Below are 20,595 nucleotides of genomic sequence, written 5' to 3'. Positions count from 1 at the left end.
TGAACTGGGTGATGAGTTGGGTTGCCTAGCTGGCAACGGATATCTGAAAACCCTTGGTAAGAGAGCAAAAAGAAATCAGAAACCAAAAACTCACCCATCGTGAAGGAAAGGAAAGGATGAGACAGGGAAGTCGGTGTGTCCAAGCCACCCAGCACACAGCATCTCGACCTCCTGAAAAGACGGTGAGTGGCAGAGAGGGTGGTTTCTCCTCCCCTTGGGTGCTCAACCATATGTCCCTTTGCCCTGGGGAAGTGGCACTTGCACCCACCACTGTGGTTGAGCACCAGCCCATTTCGCCGCCTGCATCACCCACTTTACCTTTCAGCGCAAAACCCTAAAGGCTTTGCAGGGGAATGGGTGGCGAGGACCCAAGTCAAGCCCAGAAGGCTCTCGTTTCCATCTTAGTCCATTCAACGTGCTCCAGGCCAAGGAACAGAAAGAAAAGAAGAAAACAAAACTAAACCACACAAGCGTATCCTCTACTGACAAGTCTTTTCTACTGAGCAGGCATTTCTCTGACAAATGTTATATTATCTTGTTCTTTACTTATTTATAGCGCTGGAGGGGTAGGACTGTCCCTCCAGAGGCGCTGCTAAGTTTTCTGAAGGAAATATCTGAGCAACTCCATCAGTGCCAGACTATTATTTGCAGACAGGTTACTTTTCTTTTAAACACATGCATCAGTGTTTTAGAAGAAAACTCTTCAAAGTGCGTCAGTGTTTAAGTCGCCCATTGGGGGTCTATAAACACATCAGCCAACACGCATAGATCTTTCTGCTCCCAAAAATGTGTCTTAAAGTGGCTCTGTCTCTCCATGAGAGGGTGAGCTGGGGTCTCCTGCAGACGTTGGTGCACCCTCCTTCTCCCGGCCAATGTTCTCTGTTGCTCTTGGCACGGTTACCGGCTGAGCCCATCACGGGCACATTGTCCCCCGTCCGGGGACACGGACATTTCCCACTGCTGCCTCAGGATGGACGCTCAATGGCATTTGGATTTGTCCGCTTTGCCCTGCTCCACTTACAAGAAGCCCGTCCCTTCGGTGGAGCACGTGGCTTTGCAATGGGGGGGTATCTGCAACGGCCGGGAGCATCCTCCTGCCGTCATCCTCATCTGCTCCCTCCAGCCAAGGTGCGTTGGGTGGAGGATCCCAGCCACAACAGCAGACGCCCTACCTACCTTTCTAGCAGTTTCCACAATCCTACAGCACCCTCAACCCCAGAAGGCTTCTGCTGCCTCTGGGTAGGATCTATGAAACCTGGACACCCTGGTTTACTGGTGGCCGCGTCTGCTGACACCACATGAACCACGGAAAGAGGCTGGAAGCAGGAGCAGCATCGCCGCCGTTGCCCAGCATGCCACTTCATCCATCGCAAGTCCTCCGCGGCAACTCGCTCAGCCCTCTCCCGGCGGCGGCATCCCCCCGCGATTTCTTAAGCGATGACCAACCGCAATGTCAATAGGAGCAAATGAAATTTAAGGCAAGCAAATCACAGCCCTTCTGAGCTGCGTTCCTGCAAAGCAGAGAGAGATAAGGGGGAGGAGTGAAAAGGAGAATCAATAAATCTTAACCTCATTCACAATGATCTGGAGCTCTTATTAAGTAAATTAATTTAAGTTAATTTAACTCGATCATGACTCCCGATCACAGTGATTTAGTGAGGGGGAAATTGCATTAGGAAAGGCCACACTCGCTAGATAGAAGAACGGAAGAAAATTAGATCCACTTAGCAATGTGAATTAATATGGAAATAGCAGGTGTAAATTTAACCTTATCAAGAGAGTGAAAATTATCTTCATAAATTTGGAGAAATAGCCCCCAAGTTGCTTATAAATCTATTTAAAACAAAAATATTACAAAAAGTGTAGTAAAATTAATTTAAAATATACTCCCATCTATCGCCTCTAAGAAAAGTCAGCAGCAGGGCGAAGTTTAATGCAACCTAGCAATAAGGGGAAAACGCAACTCATCACCGAGGGATTAGCACCAGGTACCTCCAGACCTGCAGCGATTCTTCCTGTCACTCATTTCCCAAAGACACGTCCCTCTTCATCTTAGCCTGCTGATCTGGGGGAGTTTGTGGGCAACAAGGGCAACATCCCGGGTGCCCCAGCAAGGTTTCTTGCTGCAAACTGCAGCACAGATACCCAAAAAGAGAGGGGGGAATGTCATAAACATCAGTAATGACAGCAAGTTCGCAAGACGGACAAGAACACAACTCCTGCCTAAAGTTTATTAAGGCAGCGTATTAAATCTGAAAAGATCAGTGGCCGTGCAAAACCCTTGTACATCACTTTTGGACCCCCCAAAACCTGGATTTCATAGTAGGAACTTCCCCTTAGCGTCAGCTAGAGACCACCAGCCTTTTAACATCACACTTCTGGCTTAAAGTGAAAAGAATATTAAAAATAAATAGCTGACTAATCAGTATGATGTACACCGCAAGATGAAAATGAGGAGGCGACTGAACCGGTGCTGCAGGCATGCACGGCGTGTCCCACCGCCACCAAAGCTGCCCGTTGTTTTGGCAAAAGCACAGCAAAGGAGCGAGAAAGCAGCTCCCGGCTCGTTCCTTGTTACAGGTCCAAGAGGATGGTATGAATGATGGAGCAAAAAAAATATGTAAAAACTATAGAAGCATTTGCCATGTGCTTCCTCCAGACAGTCCAGACGATTGATCACCCACAAGGAAGGTAATAGGGAGACTGAGTAAGAGATTTATTGCTTCTTTAAAATATAATTGTTTTAATTTGCTGATGGCATTTTATCAAGATTTGTCTGAAACAGCCGTAAGATCTAAACTACATCATTTAATGAAGTCAAAGATTAATACGGATAAAATTATTCTACAAGTAGGAGCTCTCAGCCAATCGCAGCGGTACGAACGGGTCACTCCTCCACAAAATCACTGCTCGGTTGAGCGAGACCCACCACCCAGCAGCCGGAGACTCCTGCTCTAACCCTGCCTGAATCCCCTGCCTGCAGTTCCTGCCCTCCTCGGTTCTCACCGTGGGTCCTCCATCCATCAACCATCCAGACTTGGAGTAACAAACCGCGGGGCGAAGAACCTGAGCTGAACAGTCGGAGCATGAGTTGTTTTCTATTAACTAAGGCTGAAGTCCATACACTCATAGAAGGGTTTGGGCTGGAAGAGACCGTTGAAGACCACCAACAGACAGCAGGTACAGGACACAAATTCCCCTCCCAGGAATAAAATTAGGACGATTACAGAGCAGGGCGAGCCTTGCCTGGCTTACATTTTCTCCTTCAAGGTCCCAGTTGAGGCGCATTAACGGTGGAGAGACACTAAAGCAGCAGCTTTGCCCAGATTCCTCGCAGAACATTTAAAAAAGAAAACTAGAAACAAAATTCAATCTTTTCTCCCATAAACGGGCATGATTTGCAGCGAGGGCAGTGACGGAGGGAGAAGGGTCATTTGAATGGGACTGCCTGTACCAGGAACAGAAAGCAGCAGCTGTTTCCACCTATATAAAGGGGTAAAATTTGCTTAAAATGGCTGGTTCAGGACAAAAAAAGCAGCAAACTGAGCCAGGGATGGGAAAGGGCAAGACGCGTGTCGATGCAGATGTCAACGCGCTCATTAGGGGCAATTTGAGTTGCACGTCAGCGACTGTAGCTACAGGAGTGACCAGAACCAGAGACAGCATTACACCGGCGCTCAGGAGGAAATAGGAGATTAAAAGCCACAAGAAACAAATCTACATTTGCATGCAAAATACCAGGCACCATAAATACCAGCAGCAAATTATGAACCTCTAAGAAGCAATACAATTTAAGATTTGACCGTAACATACTTGTACATTCACAATGCAAAAGCCACACTTTGAAAAATTAATAATAATATTTTTAAAAAGCTGCTTTGGGGGCCAAAGAAGAAACACAATTACTTATTTGACAGTCTGGCTTTCTATCGTAGCCTGAGAGCGGTGAGCAAGCAAGAACTCTCACTGGCAGGTAAGATGCACACACATGCTGCCTTGATTCAGCGAAAATGTAGGATAAGGGAGCAAGAAAAAGAATATGTGGTTTGTGGCAAGGGAAATAAATGGAAGAAGTTGGCCCCAAGGATGTGCAAATGGAGTTGGCACCTACAAGCAGAGCAGTGATCACACCGGAGGAGGCAAACCAGCCGCTTTTGGGGAGCGGTAAAAGGAGACGTGTGGATCTCAGGACTGGATAAAAGGCCGTGATGTGCAGGTGGGAAGATATCAAAGGCAAAAGTAGGTGGTGAAGAAAAAAGAGGAGGCGATGCAGGTAAGATTGACCGCAGAAAATTGGGGGAATCAGCTGTTAGTCCAAAAGGACCCCCAGGTTTCTATACGAGAAGAAGCGCTGTGAAACTGAGGCCGGTATAGTACACGAGATGAGGAGTTTCTCAACTAAGAGCTTCAAAAAACAAGACAAAAGAATAGACCTGATTTTATATTTTAAAAAAGAGTTTGAAAATAAACACCTTTTTTCTAAATCTCTTTGTTTACCTGGTACTTTGCCTCATCACCCTAAAGTCCTCCAAAACCAACCCTCCCTTCAGATACCAATATTTGTGAAACTCAAAACCAAATTCACTTAGTACAGGAACAAATCAGGCAAAGCTAGGCTTTAAAAACAATCACCACAATCTTTCTCTCTCCGCAGCACCCACTGTAAAAACTGTCAACCCTTGGGGCATTGCTGGGAGAAATAACTTTTGGAAGAAGCCACCTGGAGCAGGGCGTTGATGCCGACCGTGTTGCTGCTCCACCGGAGGAGCCGACGGTGGGGGACAGCCCGCAGCATCCCCCAGCTCTTTGGGTTTCCTATACTGGAATGACTAATAAAACAAACAAGCCCATAGCTGAGCAGAGCAGGCTCTCTTTGTCCAAAATATTGCCTGTGACAGAGGCAAACCAGCATTTCAGGGGGTGGAGAAGTCATTCTCAACCTAAGAATAGCCAGAATCTGTGTTATAACCAAAACCATAAGTTCTAACAGCGCCTTTTTTTAGACCATCAATTACCGTAACAACCTTTTGGTTTATACACAACTTCCAGACTTTGTCTTGGCCTCTGAGATGTTCCCTGGTAACATCTCCACCAGCTGACGTGGCTGCAGCTCGCTCGTAGCTGAAATACGGATGTCAGCACAGCTGATTTAGAAAGACTTGGACTCAAGGGTACAGCACCATCCTTTGGTGACACCCTTCTTCAGGCGGGTGCTGGCACGCTGAATTATTTGCTGCCGGGCTGGGCTGATGCTCCACCCATCCAGATAACCCGGGAAGAAGCAAGTTTGTGCCTGCTCCTACCTCCTGATGTAGGTTTGGGGCATCTGCCTCCAACACTCTTTCAGTAAGCTCCTCTGTAGCACCAACGTGCACGATAATGTTATAAAGCAGAGGGAAGGTCTAGCCTCATTAACAGGCTTGACCATGCCTAATTAACAGGCCACGTCCATCTCTAAAACAAGCAGTGAGTTTGCTTAGGTCTGATGTAGACCTGTGTGCATTTATTCATCTTCCTTACAGCTTATTTAACTGGTTCATGGAAACAATTAATTCAAACAGGGAATAAATATGAAGCCACAGACTGCAGCAAGTTGTTGGCCGCCGACTCGGGCTAACATGATTACTAATACGATTTTACACTTTAAGTCAATAAACTCTGCGTAGAAGCAGCTAAACAAATAGAGAAATTAAGCGACGAACATGAAATGGTAATAACACAGAGCCAACGTTGGAGCTCCCTCGGCTCCCGCGTCCCAACGAGCTGCGTTCAAGGAATGGAAGAATTACCTGGATGTCACGGGGCGCCTTGTCTTCCAGTTGGGAACAGGGCTGCTGAAGGTCGATAAGGCTGGAGACACCACGTTCTTCTTCACTATCCTGTAGCGTGTCTTGATCACCTTATTGGCTGGGGGGCTCCTTACAAAGTGCACGTTGGCTCCTACGAGAAAGCAAATGGGAAAAAAGGGCTTGAAATTCAGCTGTGCATGGGACAGAAGGGACCTCACCAACGTAGGTCCTACACCCAACTCTTTAGCACCTGCAAGAGGGGTAGAAGACCTCTGGGGTGCGTCAGGCATGGGACCGCCATGGTTAATGACAACAGAAAGGCTCTGATGGGCTTTGGGGTGTTCGGCTTCACCAGCCCGGCAGCAAAACTCTACCAGGTGACTCACGCATTCACCAACAATACCTTGATCCCCAACATCTACACTGGAAACAGATTTACGCATTTAATCATTCCTGTTTTCATGATATTTTGCAGGATGATCTACACGCCGGTTTATTCTGCTGAATGTTTCATGCAATTAACAGTTATATGTTTGACTCTGGTTTTCCTCCACTTGATAGCTAGCAATTTTTTTCGCGGCTTTAAGGAATGCATCTAATTGCCCGACTTTTATAACATACAGCTATAACTGCCCAGATAATTAAAGCTGACACTACATGCTGAGACTAAGTCTTCTGGTTTTATAACTGATTTAAAGGGCCGGCTGTTTTTCTTGGAGATACTCTAATTAAAATTACTGCAAGGTTGAGAGGGGAAAAGCCAAATCATTATTTCCCCTGAAAATGTTGTACCCGTCCCCATGCTTGTCTCTGCGAGAAAAGGGAGGATAAAGTTGCTTCCCAGGTAAACTGGTGATCCCAGGATGCTGGATCTGTGTCTAAACAAGAAAATCAGGGAAATGCATTTTAGAGCCGATCTCGTTCCCTATAGCGGAGGGAGCAGCTTCCCCAACTCCCTGCAGCATTGGTAACAGCAATTCGTGGCTTTACAGTTTAATACGGAGAATATTTTCCTTCTCGCACATTCCCAAGCAAGCCAGCATCTCGCGTTGGGTTCGGGAGGGATCAGGCAGCCCGCAGCCTCGATTTCCACTCCCAAACTCAGCCAGAGAGTTACAACTTCTGCCGTGGGGGGGAGGAAGAGAAAAGCAGGCTCTGCCACGACAGAAAAATCACCAGGATTTCTCATAATAAAGATGACGACCGCAACGCTCCGCGATACTACACCGTAAGATAAACGATCGCCGAGCAAGGAGCGCATGAAGGAATTCACAGCCTTCAACGTCGCCTATAAAGCACCGAGCACGCTCACGACACCACGCAAATAATCTCTTTTATATGGCTGCAATAAACTTTGGAAGGCGTTTGGTATAAACAGCCCAGCCACCTCTAACTTGGCATTGCACTTGCCCACACCACAGCGTATGGGACCTCCAACCCCTGTTTGCACCATGCATGAAGCCAGACCCTCACACCAACATGTTATTTTAAGAGAGACTCTTTTATATCCCTCCGACTCCTATGCGGGACCCCTGCTTAATTAATGCATCAAAATAATACCTGCACGCAAATTATTTTCTGCGGCGTCGCAGTAAGCAGCAGACTTTTGATGATGCTTTCAAGACCGGCACGCTGCTGTTAACCAGCGAGCATCTATAAAACCAGCAGTGCTACAAAGTACACGCCAAGTGAGGGTGCGTTAAGTCAACCGGTAAATGTTGAACGAATTGAAAAGCCAAGAAGCGAATGCCAGTAACTTAAAGAGCTTCCAGTGATTTGGAATAAAAATTAAAATAAAAGAAATCCAAATAAAACCAGATGTTCTCTGGGCTCATGTGAACCTCATGAAGTTCAACAAGGCCAAGTGCAAGGTCCTGCACCCGGGTTGGGGCAAACCCGGTGCCAGTACAGGCTGAGGGATGGATGGATGGATGGATGGATGGATTGAGAGCAGCCCTGCGGAGAAGGACTTGGGGGTATTGGTGGGTAAAAAATGGGACATAAGCTGGCAATGTGCGCTCGCAGCCCACAAAGCCAACCGTCTCCTGGGCTGCATCCAGAGCAGCGTGGCCAGCAGGTCGAGGGAGGGGATTCTGCCCCTCTACTCCGCTCTGCTGAGACCCCCCGGAGCACTGCGTCCAGCTCTGGGGTCCCCAGCACAAGGCAGACACGGACCTGGTGGAGCGGGGCCAGAGGAGGGACATGAAGATGATGAGGGGGCTGGAACAGCTCTGCTGTGGAGGAAGGCTGAGAGAGTTGGGGTTGTTCAGCCTGGAGAAGAGACGGCTCCGGGGACACCTTTCTGCTGCCTTCCAATATATAAAGGGGGCTTCTAAGAAAGATGGAGAGAGACTTTTTACCAGGACCTGTAGTGACAGGACAAGAGACAACAGTTTTAAACTGAAAAAGGGTTGGTTTAGGTTGGACGTAAGGAAGAAATTCCTAACGATGAGGGTGGTGAGGCACTGGTCCAGGATGCCCAGAGAAGTTGTGGATGCCCCATCATTGGAAGTGTTCAAGGTCAGGCTGGATGCGGCTCTGAGCAACCGGATCTAGTGGGAGATGTCCCTGCTCACGGCAGGACGGATGGACTAGAGGATCTTCAAAGGTTCCTTCCAGCCCAAACCATTCGATGATTCAATGACCAGAGGAACTGCAGACACCCATCACTTTAGAGCTGAGGCGAGAGAGGAAAGAAGATGGAAAGTAAACACGTTTTCATTCATGTTTCCCTGTCCTGGGACATTTTGTGTCAGACTAAATTCAGACTAAATTCTTCAGGGCAGCGATTGCACCACCACATAGATTTTTAAAGCCCTTTGCAAGGTTTGAGTGCTAATTACAATTATAATCGCTTGCGAGCACCGGCAAAGTTGGCGCCTTTTGCTTCACAGAACTATATTTAGGATTGCAAAATGGGAACAACAAAAGACATGCTAACCCCTGCACGGCCCAACGCTGCACACACACAATGAAATCCCAGCTACGGTGAGGGCTGGTGACTACGAGACCCTTTTGTCCCCCATGAGGCGTGGACGCATCCAGCCTCTCACGGATATAGCATCAACCACGTACCCAAAGCAGCATTTTTGCACCAGGGAAGGGATGAGAGCCACAAACCCGCATCCTCCCACACCAGCGACAGCACAAGTTGACCCTTTCCCTCTGCCGCTCCGACCTTACAAAATTATGAAGCTGGGAATTTGTTGAATACATTATTCCCTTTTTTTTCTTTTTTTTTTGCCCCTACACAAGCTCTAGCTCCCACTAATCAACGCAGAACCTCATCAAACTCCTGCCTGACATCGTCCGCCGCCTCAGGCTCGCACAAGGAATAGAGGTCCCAAATTGTTGCGGCTTGCAGGCATCCCCCCCGCCCCTTGCACAGACGGGCTGGCACCTGGTAAACTCTATTCCCCGGCGGTAATTGGATGGTGTATTCATGCCGGAGCTGCTCTTCTGAAAGTGCCTGCGTGCGCGGCTCCAGCATTAACCACCTCCTGAAAGAGACTCTCCGAAGAGCTCAGTTTTCTATTATTACTTGCTAGCTGAGGGGTTTTGTGTAGATAATCATGTTATTTAGATAGGATGTTGGTTTAATTCCCTTCATTACAGGCTCCCAGGGTTGTAATTTTTTTTCTCCGCATGATGTATTCCCCGTGGCACATTTCACTCAAATCAAACACTTTACGCTTTTATTACAAACAATACCCCAGCGTCCCCCGTTATCAGCCCGGCGCACACATGCACACTCCTCGCAGAGATCCAGAGGTCAGTTCTAATGACTAATCGATCTCATTAGCTTTCCTAATTAAAAACTTTACTACCGCAATGGAAGACAAACTACAAAAAAACTGCTTGCATCATATTTGAATGGGATATGAGCGTCATTTATCAGCCAGGGCTCGCAGCCCGGGCCCATCGCAACGGGACGCGTACTGCTGAGGTTGGTGCTTTATTCGGAGCCGTGCATCCCCCGGGCACCGCTCGCACCTACCGTGCCCGCAGAAAAAATCCTGGTGCAAACTCCAACGTTGACCTTGAGACGGGCAATATGCGGCCAAAACCTCTTGCCACGGCGCTCCGAGCAGATGGAATCCGGGCCCCACCAGCACATGCATCCTTTAGGAAAGGGGTTGAATGCAAGACGGTTATGAAGATCCTTATTTCTGCTCTTATTTTGCCGTAAGAAGTACCAGGAATCGACCCCCTTGGGGAAGCTGAAGCAGGGAGGGGAAAGCCAGGGCTGGCTCCTGGGATGTCTGCGGGAAAGTTGGAAACAACACGAGGTCTGACTTGCTTTCTGGCATCCTTAAAACATATAAGCATCGCCACACCTTAAACTTTTATATTCTCCAACCGTTCTGAATTGCCTCTTATTTCTATTCTGTATCTCCCCAGAACTGATTTTTCACATGTAAATGTAATTGAGTTTTAACATGTAAAAGGGATAGCTTTTTTCCAATCCCAATACAAAGTGGAAAATTAAGGTCATTTGCAAGAAAGTTTCAACAAAAGAAGTAAAACCTTTTGTAAAAACATGTATTTACCCCCATGGCAAGAAAAAAGGGGATGGGGAACATTGACCTGCTGTTACCTACTCCAAATCCTTCAAGCTCTTCTTAAATCTGAATCCTCCACTTCTTCCAAAAAATGAGTGGAGGGGAGGCAGATCTTACCTAACTTTGTCTGCTTCTCAATCAAACCCGGTCCTATAATCTCAGTCCTACAATCACACAGGGCTGGCACGCGGGCAGCGGGGAACGGCGCACCCTGAGCCATTTATTTCTGTGTGGCTGTGCCGTTACAGCATCGCTTCAGGGACGGGCCAGCATCGTCAGCCAGCCCAGCCCTAACGAGCAAGCGTGCAAGTCCATGCAGCAAGAGGAAGATGCCTGCTGCTCGGGGTGGATTAAGGAAACCGCAATATTGGTAGACTAAATCCTGTGCACCTACCGCTGGGAAAAAGAAAGTTAAGCAAGCAAGGGTAATTTCAGGAGCGCAGACTCCCAAATTCAAGAGATTGTTGCTGCTTTTGGAACAGGCTGTGGGACAGAGAAAGCTTCCCATATGGGCACGGGAATTGGATGGGAAGTGGAAAAAAATGAAAGTCATCAGTGCTGTGGGCCATGACGTGACCTGCGTCCTACCAGGTCCCCTACCCTCCATCATCAGCCACCACGAACCTTCCCATGCGTGAGACTCTGCCGGGGCACGCTGGACCACTGGCGGGTCAGTGCCGAGCTGCTGCCGATAAGTCCCTCTCCGAGGCGAGCTGGAGAAGCAGTGAGTGACAGGTACATCGATCTTCCAGCACTTGGAAGTGAGATGAGAGCGGGAACGAATGCAAATTGGGAAGCAGAAGCTGTACCTTTGATACAGTGCCGGTATTGTCCTCAGCTCCGGAGGAAACCTCGGGGATGCGAAGCAATGCAGCAGGGCCACCCTAAGGGGCCCTTTTAACTCAGTCACAACGAGTCCACTAAGAAAAAAGCAAAGCAGAGGCCAAAAACCTCTGATAAAACTGAATTGCTTTTTCAAAGACAGCCATCAGGAAGAAAAATAAAGGGCTGAGGACTATTAGTACACGTGCAAAGGATGTCAGTAGCATGCCGTAACTCCTGATACAGGCTCTGATGCTAGCAGAGATTTAAAAAACATGCACTTGAAACCAAAAGCAGCTCCAAAAAGAACTGAAAATCTCTGCCGAAGGGTAGTCTGAAAGCAAACACTTTCTAACATGAAGATGAATCCCACAAACACCCTCGCCGCGGGATTTACTCCACGTCTGGAAGTAAAGATTCAGCAAAAACCACCGTTATCTCTTCCTCAGCTCCCAGAACGAAGCTGCTGCTTGCCTGCTACCAAAAGCAAACCCACGCTGCGGCAGCAGGCGCTTGCAGCAGCAGGAAAATAACCCATGTGGGGTGATGCTCCAGGATGGCATGAGACCAAACCTCCCTCCCTTTCGTAAAGCCCCAGCAAGACCGTGTCCTAATTTGATATCCTTCTACAATAAGGTCACCCGCCTCCTGGACGAAGGGAGGATGGTGGATGTAGTGTCTCTGGATTTCAGGAAGGCTTTTGATCCTGTACCTCACAGCATCCCTCTGGACAAGACGTCCAAGTGTGAGATGAGCAGGTACACGCTGCCCTGGGTGAAGAACTGGCTGAAGGACAGAGCTCAAAGTGTTGTAGAGAATGGGGCTACATCAGGCTGGCGACCAGTCACCAGGGGTGTGCCTCTGGGCTCCGTTCCAGGGCCAGTTCTGTCCAAGATTTTGATCAACCATCTGGATGCAGGAGATGAATGCACCACTAGCAAGTTTGCTGATGATACCAAACTGGGAGGTGCTGTTGACTCTCTTGAGGGACAAGAGGCCTTGCAGACGGATCTAGAGAGATTGGAGCATTGGGCAAGCATCAACGGTATGAAATTTAACAAGAACAAATGCCAGATTCTGCACCTGGGACGCAGTAACACCGGGCACAAGCACAGACTGGGAGAGGAGAGGCTGGAGAGCAGCCCCGCAGAAAGGGATCTGGGGGTGCTGGCTGACAGCAGGCTCAACAGGAGGCAGCTGTGTGCCCTGGCAGCCGAGGGGGCAAACCCCATCCTGGGGTGCGTCAAACACACCATAACCAGCCGGTCAAAAGAGGGGATTGTCCCGCTGTATTGCTAAGAAGGAAGAAGGAGAAGAAGAAAGGAGGAAGAAGAAGGAAAGAGGAAGAAGAAGGAAGGAGAAGGAAGGAGAAGAAGGAAGGAGGAAGAAGAAGGAAGGAGAAGGAAGGAGAAGAAGGAAGGAGGAAGAAGAAGGAAGGAGAAGGAAGGAGAAGAAAAAAGCAGGAAGGAGAAGGAGGAAGGAGGAAGAAGGAGGAAGGAGGAAGAAGGAGGAAGGAGGAAGAAGGAGGAAGGAGGAAGAAGGAGGAAGGAGAAAGAAGGAGGAAGGAGAAAGAAGGAGGAAGGAGAAAGAAGGAGGAAGGAGAAAGAAGGAGGAAGGAGAAAGAAGGAGGAAGGAGAAAGAAGGAGGAGGACGGAGAAGGAGGAGGACGGAGAAGGAGGAGGACGGAGAAGGAAGAAGGAGGACGGAGAAGGACGAAGGAGGACGAAGGAAGGAGGAAGGAAGGAGGAAGGAAGGAGGAAGGAAGGAGGAAGGAAGGAGGAAGGAAGGAGGAAGGAAGGAGGAAGGAAGGAGGAAGGAAGGAGGAAGGAAGGAGGAAGGAAGGAGGAAGGAAGGAGGAAGGAAGGAGGAAGGAAGGAGGAAGGAGGAAGGAAGAAGAGTTCCAGTTGGAAGAGACCTACCATGACCATCTAGTCCAACTACCAACTAGCGTTGGACTAGATGGAGCATTGGTGTGGCCTCACCTCTAGTATTGTGAGCAGTTCTGGGCCACACCATTTAAGAAGGATGTGAAAGTCCTTGAAAGCATCCAGAGGAGGGCAACACGTCTGGTGACAGGGCTGGGAGGCATGTCCTGTGAGGAGGGGCTGAAGACTTTGGGTTTGCCTAGTTTGGAGGAGGCTAAGGGGCAACCTCATTGCTCTCTGCAGCTTCCTGAGGAGAGGAAGGGGAGAGGGAGGCGCTGATCTCTTCTCCCTCGGATCAAGGGACAAGACACATGGGAATGGTTCAAAGCCGCCTCAGGGAGGTTCAGACTTGATATCAGGAAGCATTTCTTACCAAGAGGGTGGTCGAACACTTGAACAGGTTTCCTAGAGAGGTGGTTGATGCCCCAAGCCTGTCGCTGTTTAAGAGGCATTTGGACAATGACCTTAATAACTTGCTTTAACTTGGTTAGCCCTGAATTGGTCAGGCAGTTGGACTAGATGATCGTTGTAGGTCCCTTCCAACTGAAAATATTCTATTCTATTTGAAAATGTGATGTGTGCCTTCAAGACAACTCAACACTGGGACAATAAATATAAGCTGGAAAGAATCCAGACAACAGCAGCAATAACACAAATCCACGGCAAACTCCTCAGCTCTTTATATCTCAAATACGTGGGAAATGGAAAGGTGCGGCTAAAGTTAACAAGGACTATTAGGAGAAAAGGGAATTTGACAAGCATGACACATGCAGGAAACTTTTCCAGCGAGCAAGCAGCTGGTTGCAGCAGTCCGGCCGAAATGTGGGTACACTGGAGGCACACGCAGCGCTACCAAAGGGCAGTTTAACAAGAGCACACCAAGGAAGACAGACATTTTCTCATCCACATTGCAAGCCGGTGAGTTGCTGAGATTGTCACCACCCCATCAAGCCCAGCACCCTTCCTCCACCTCCCCACAAGAGGCTCTGCAGGCTGAAAAAGCCTCAGGAACTTGTCATCCCATCAAGAACAGCCTCAGGAGGGATCTCAAGTAGCTTCCCTGGATACGCTGGGCAAGAAGCTATTTTGCACCATATGCAATACAATGGGAGGGTGAGGAGTGCAGGGTCACAGCCGGCAACAGGCGTTGATCCGGCCGGCTCCCGGGAGCGGAGCAGCCGTGCAAACAAGCCTCAGATAGCGGAGCTGTGATACGCACCAGGCCACCACTTCTCAGCGTGCCAGAGTGTGGAGGCAGAGCGAAAACACAGGGAAAATCCCAAGCATCGCCCTTGTCCTCCCATCACCTCCATGGTGAGCCCACACCAGCATGCGAGGGCAAATTTGGTGGGCAAAGAGGGGTTTGCAGCCAGGAGCAACCTCAACAGCAAAAGCACTGCGGGAAGCTCTGACGGCAAGGATGCACCAACACCCCTCCTGCTGCGACAGCTCTGTGCACATGGAGAAGAAAGGTGGATTATGGGGTTTTGGGGTCCCAACTATCGCCCATGTTATCAACCTAGAGCCTCGTGCTACCTGCTTTCCTACCACGGTGGAGACAACACTTTCTCGGTGATTATTCATTACTGAAGGACTTGAGACCTTAATTTCTGCTATAAAATTCATCTCTAAAGAGAAGAGATGTCACATTAATAGGAGGAAAGCTAAAAATCCCAGAATTTAAAAACCTACGTCCCACTTCTCCCACCTCTATTTTCCCAACTGTAAAATAAGTCGTTTGGTTGAGGCATACCTTAAGCTCAATTTCTTGAGGGGAAAACAAAATAACATACAAAGACACCACTTTGCTGTAGGGTCTGCAACAAAACTTTGCAAGGCACTTTGAAGACGGGAAGTGCCACGCAGTTATTTTTCTTTTTCTTTCAACACAGTGAATTTTAAAACATTGTGCCATTCAAGCACGTAAGGGGTTCCAATATTTTTTAAAAGAAAACACAATCCCAAATATTTTAGCACTTATGATCGAGACTAAGAGCGGCGTTGAGTTGAGGAACCACGGGGTTTGCAGGGACACAAGCGCTGGAGCCCACCAGGGAGATCTGAGTCAGCTCTGCCAACACATCTCCACGGCAAGGGGCTCTGCAGCAACCCAGCAGAGATTAGGTCTGCTGAGGGTGCACCGGGAGCCTCACGAAAAATAACGCTGATGCCAGCTGCCCATAAAATAGCAACGTCCACAGCATCCTCCCTGAAACCAGGAGGGTGAACTACCCTGGTATAGACAGAGGGATGTCAAGAAACACTCACCATCCTTTCGCCAAGCATTGCTTTCTTGGAGAGACTTCTGCTCGCCGTTGGGTGGAGAGGTGGCAGAGCAACCTCGGCACCCAAAGCCCCCAGGGACACCCTTGGGTGCTTCCTTGGGTGAGAAGTACTGCGGATGGGAAGGACACAGTAAATGGAGGAAAAAAATGAGATGGACAGAGAGGAGATGGGCTAAAACCAAAGGGCAGCAGCTGGGTTTGGGGACTGGACACGGGAGCAGAGAGTGTGTAATAGAAATTACACTGAATAACACACAAGAAAAAGGAAGGGTCCCAGCAGTTAAAAGCTAAGGGTCACTAAGAGCCAGTGTGGCTCTGTCTCCAGTGGCCTTAAAAAAAGCCCTGTGCAGCTCCAGAAGTTGTAGACCTACCCAACTCACGCATGGACCTTTCAAGACTTATATTAACAGATCGTGTATCAAATGACCTTGCAGCGAGGATAGATCTGGGGGTGATCCTGAAAAAAGTTTCATCACAGCTCCTACACCCAAAAGCAAATTGTTCTGGTGTTTCCCATTACACCAGAAGCACCTGCAAGATGTCAGCCCTGAGCCGTGCGGCTCCGATGCCTTTTGTTCTGGCTACCAACTTGGCCAAGTCCCTAGAGTTAACAAAAGGATTTGGGATTACTGTAATACTGTTACGAATTTAGTGTGAAAGCAGACACCAGTATTACGGGATGATTATCACAGAGCGTGTTCAATATGTTCACACAGAATGGCACAGCAAGAGGTTAATTATATTGCTACTGGAATCAGCTTCCAAAAGGACCATCCTTCGGTTTAAGAGAGGAATTTAATTTTCACACTCATTCAGTTCTGAGCTCTTTCAAGAGCGACGGCTATTTATGCCAGAATGTAAACGATGGTTTATGATCATGAACTGCTGCTTAATAGGAAATAAATCCAATTGATCAAAAGTGCTTTACCTGTGACCCCAAGCAAGACTGCTGTTCAGGCTGTAATATTCGCAGAGGACAAGAGAAGCACGGGCTTTGCAGCTGAAATGTTTTAGCGGGCTCCAAACCCATTGCAATATTTGCTTAGGACGGCAGCCGCTTTCAGCTGGGAACATTTGGGGAATTAATACCAAATCTGCTTCGTTAATTCCTTTACACTGAACGGACTGCAGGCAAAGATGAAGTTAACGGAACCCATCAGGCACGACAGTGCACTGATGCGGTGGCACTTGATAGAGATCAGCTCTAAGGAAATACCCATTTTAGCAGGGAAGGTATTAAAATCCACATATACTATTCAAATGAGGTGCACGTGTCTGGGTACGCACCTGAAATTCCTGGTTTAAGCAAAAAGAGCAAGACTTTTGTTTCCTGGAAATATGGAGCGGGAGCAATAGGGAAAGCATTGCCCAGCTTCAAGAGAAAAAACAAGTGATGCAACAGCAGGTCAAGGGAGGGGATTCTGCCCCTCTACTCCGCTCTGCTGAGACCCCCCGGAGCACTGCGTCCAGCTCTGGGGTCCCCAGCACAAGGCAGACATGGACCTGTTGGAGCGGGGCCAGAGGAGGGAGACGAAGATGATGAGGGGGCTGGAAGAGCTCTGCTGTGGAGGAAGGCTGAGAGAGTTGGGGTTGTTCAGCCTGGAGAAGAGAAGGGTCCAGGGAGACCTTCTTGCCGCCTTCCAATATATAAAGGGGGCTTCTAAGAAAGATGGAGAGAGGCTTTTTACCAGGACCTGTAGTGACAGGACAAGAGACAACGGTTTTAAACTGAAAGAGGGTAGGTTTGGACATAGGACATTTTTTCTGTTGAGGGTGGTGAGACACAGGACCAGGTTGCCCAGGGATGTTGTGGATGCCCCACCATTGGAAGTGTTCAAGGTCAGGTTGGACGGGGCTCTCAGCAACCTGATCTAGTGGGAGATGACCCTGCCCATGGCAGGGGAGTTGGACTGGATGATCTTTAAAGGTCCCTTCTGACCCAAACCATTCTATGATTTGAGGATTATCAAAAGCTCACCAAGCCCAAGTTCATTAGAACCTGAGAAGTCTAGAGAGAGCCTCAGAGAAACTTGTTTCCAGAAAAGAAACGTTTCCACATGGAAATACTACCAGGCATGGTTAAAGGAGAACTTATTAAAAGTTACGTCCCAGCTTGCCTTAGACCCAACGAGGACTCAAAGCCTCACTCCCGTGCTCTCATCACACACAAGCTCAAGTTCTCAGGACACCAACCCATGTCCTCTTGCGTCGGAGCTGGCAAATAAAAACAAACAAATCATACCAAGCTTTCACAAAAAGCTTATTTTCATATTAGGACAACTTTATTCACCCCATTCATCAGACTGCCTGCTTCCTCCTCCTCAAATCATGGTCATAATGGTGTCCATCTTCCTGAGAAAGGCTGCAGTGCTCAATCAAAGGTGTTCATTACAAAGTTTAAACAAACTGGAGAGCAATCTCATTCTCCCAGCTGCAGGGCACAGACCAAGCAATAACACTTCCCAAAATCAACTTCAATTAGGAGCTTTTCATCTAGATTTTTTGGCAACAGACTGACTAAGAGCATGGCACAAGCGCACACCAGGAAGGGAGTAAAATTTTTGTAGGACGGGAATTGGAATAACATTTGATTGCAGGGCTTTTTCCAGATGTCGGAATTGGAATAACATTTGATTGCAGGGCTTTTTCCAGATGTCAAAGCAAGCCTGATCGTCACCGGTGAAACCCAGCTCACCATTAGACTGAGAAACTCGAGAGCCAGTTCGAAACCATCATGACTCTTAGAAACATCCCAGTTCTCTGCTTAACATGAACCCTTCTTGTGCCTTCACACGGCCAGGCCAAGCACCTTCACCCTGCACCCGGGGATGGGGAGAGTTCATGGGTCTCATACACCTCCCCAGAGCAAAACCCTGCACTGATCCTGCCACCTTGCCCAGGCGTGGGCCCATGAACAAGAGGTGATGGACTGAGCAATGATGTCCACCACAGGGCAGAAGGGTGACTGCTGCTTCCACGTTTCTCCAATGTCTTCTCTGAGCATTTTGACAGCATGATACAACCGTGTGCCTCGGGACAGGCACAGACCCACTGTCACCATCAGGTAAGGTTGGGTAGTGTTGCCCTGAGGAACTCCAGTGCTGGAGAACAAGCTTCATTTTAATCACTGCACCTGGACCCTTCAGTAGCTTGTCCCCACCTTCCCATTTGTTCAACTTTTTTTGCTTTTTTTTCTTTTTTTAATTGCTTACTTTCTCAAAATGTGGTTAAGTCGTGATTACTGAATCCAAAAAATTCTTTGAAAAGAGATTACAGAATGTTTGAGGTTGGAAGGGACCTCTGGAGATCATCTGGTCCAACTCCCTGCTCCAGCAGGGCCACCTAGAACCAGCTGCCCAGGACCATGTCCAGATAGCTTTTGAATATCTCCAAGGATGGAGACTCCACAACCTCCCTGGGCAACCTGTGCCAGCTCTCGGTCACCCTCACAGCGAAGTGTTTCCTGATGTTCAGACAGAGCCTCTTCTGGTCGTGTCACCGGGCACCACTGAGAAGAGCCTGGCTCCATCCTCCTTGCACTCTCCCTTCAGGTATTTACAGACATTGATAAGATCCTCCCTGAGCCTTCTCTTCAGATGTAACACGCTTCACCACATCAAGAACCCATCAGCAGCATCTCCTACCCCCCACAGGACCTGGCAATGGTTAAAGCTCCTCCAGCTGCCGGCCAGGACCCATCACACTAATCCAAGCCAACATCTAGATGCTCTGAAGCAGAACACACGAGGACGTTTACATTGGGATTATATCTTTAAAGGCTGTTAGACAGCATCAAAGCTTACGGCACAACGCAAAGGAAGAAACAGCATCTCTTGCTCCTTATTTAGAAATAATCCAGAGGTTTAGGAAAGCCCCACGACGTGTGGAGATAGCATGGGGGAACCAGGCGATCCCTTGGCTGTTGAGAAGAGCAGAGAGAAGGGGAGGGAGGAGGAGAGCATCTGGAGGAGCTGGGGACAGCGCGGCAAAGAGAACACTGCCAGCGAGGAAACATCATCAGTGAGCGTGACGGGAGAGAAGGGGAGGCAGCAGAATGAAAAGAAGCAGACGTGAAAGTCGGAGAGCTCTGTGAAACTCCCTGGAAAAATGCTGCTGCAAAAGACCCTCAGGATCAGCCTCCCGAAAGGCTGAGGACCTGCACTCCCCTTTCAGCCCACTGCTATGGCTGATGCTGAACAAGATCAAGAGAAGAAAAGCACACAGCATCGCGCAAGGTTGGCAATTCCTTCTCGAGATTAGGGAGCAGGATCGCAATACCCCCTTTGCACAAAAACTAGGGGAAAAGACATCACCCTGCATCCCTGTTAGCTGGCACTCCTGCCTCCGTGCTGCACATCTGTATGCACGCTCGCACCGAGAAAGTTAGCTCATCCACCTCTCCGATCAACTTATCCACCCTTCTGATCAACCCACCCATCTGGTTCATCTATCCCAACTCCTCTGCCATCTCCTCCACCAATCCCTCCGCGACCCGTCTACCAACACGGCACGATACAGGCATCTCCCTACGGAAAGGGTCGTTGCCAATTTGTCTGCCGCCCGAGTGCGACACTTCTGGTGGTTCAGCAGGTTGGGCTGGGTTTTCTTACAAGGAATGGGGAAAAACGCAAACTTTTATTGCTACTTGCTGGGAATACTGTGCACTTGCGAGCAGCACAGCAAGTACCTGCTCCTTCCCATCCGGAGCACAGGCTGCAGCCTCCCGTCCCCATTACCATCCGCGCGTGAGATGCTGCACGTAAAGGAGGTTTATTGGATCCGGTTTCTTTGGTTTGGGGATTTTTTTTTGCCAGCACCAGATTAAAGATGTTCAGGGCAGCATCTCCATTTAGGAAAGGTAATTGCTAACAACTCACTTGGGCTGCCTAGCACAAGGTGCCACACAGCACCTCCCTGCGAGTGGCACGGACTGAATCCTTGGTGCTGTTTTCGGGAGCCGCCACAAGTCCTACGCCAGCCAAACCAGCACGGCACAAAATCCCAACAAAGGAGAGACTTTCTGCTTGTGACTCTGTGAGTACCATTCCCCTGGACCACACTGTTGGGGAATTTTAATTTATTTTTTTTTGTCATACTAAATTAGGCATTTAAATCTTGCACATAGTGCTGAAGATTCATGATGTATGTCACCCGATCCTGGAAGGCTAACGCCGATTTAACACACGTAGATCTTTACTGATGATTGGTAGCC

At 48.6% G+C, this 20,595-nt stretch overlaps 1 protein-coding gene across 1 annotated transcript in view; it reads right to left on the bottom strand.

Moving 5' to 3' along the window:
- The window catches only part of ZC3H3 (zinc finger CCCH-type containing 3), a 180,404-nt gene that overhangs the window by 98,554 nt on the left and 61,255 nt on the right, over positions 1-20,595 (bottom strand). Inside the window, exon 4 of the mRNA XM_059836294.1 lies at positions 5,790-5,940. Coding sequence (XP_059692277.1) covers positions 5,790-5,940 — 151 coding nt within the window. The remainder of the gene's footprint in view (positions 1-5,789; positions 5,941-20,595) is intronic.

The sequence above is a fragment of the Gavia stellata genome, chromosome 3 (assembly GCF_030936135.1).
Source record: "Gavia stellata isolate bGavSte3 chromosome 3, bGavSte3.hap2, whole genome shotgun sequence".
Taxonomy (NCBI): domain Eukaryota; kingdom Metazoa; phylum Chordata; class Aves; order Gaviiformes; family Gaviidae; genus Gavia; species Gavia stellata.
The sequence above is the reverse complement of the archived record's forward strand: the minus strand, read 5'-3'. Positions and strand labels throughout refer to the sequence as shown.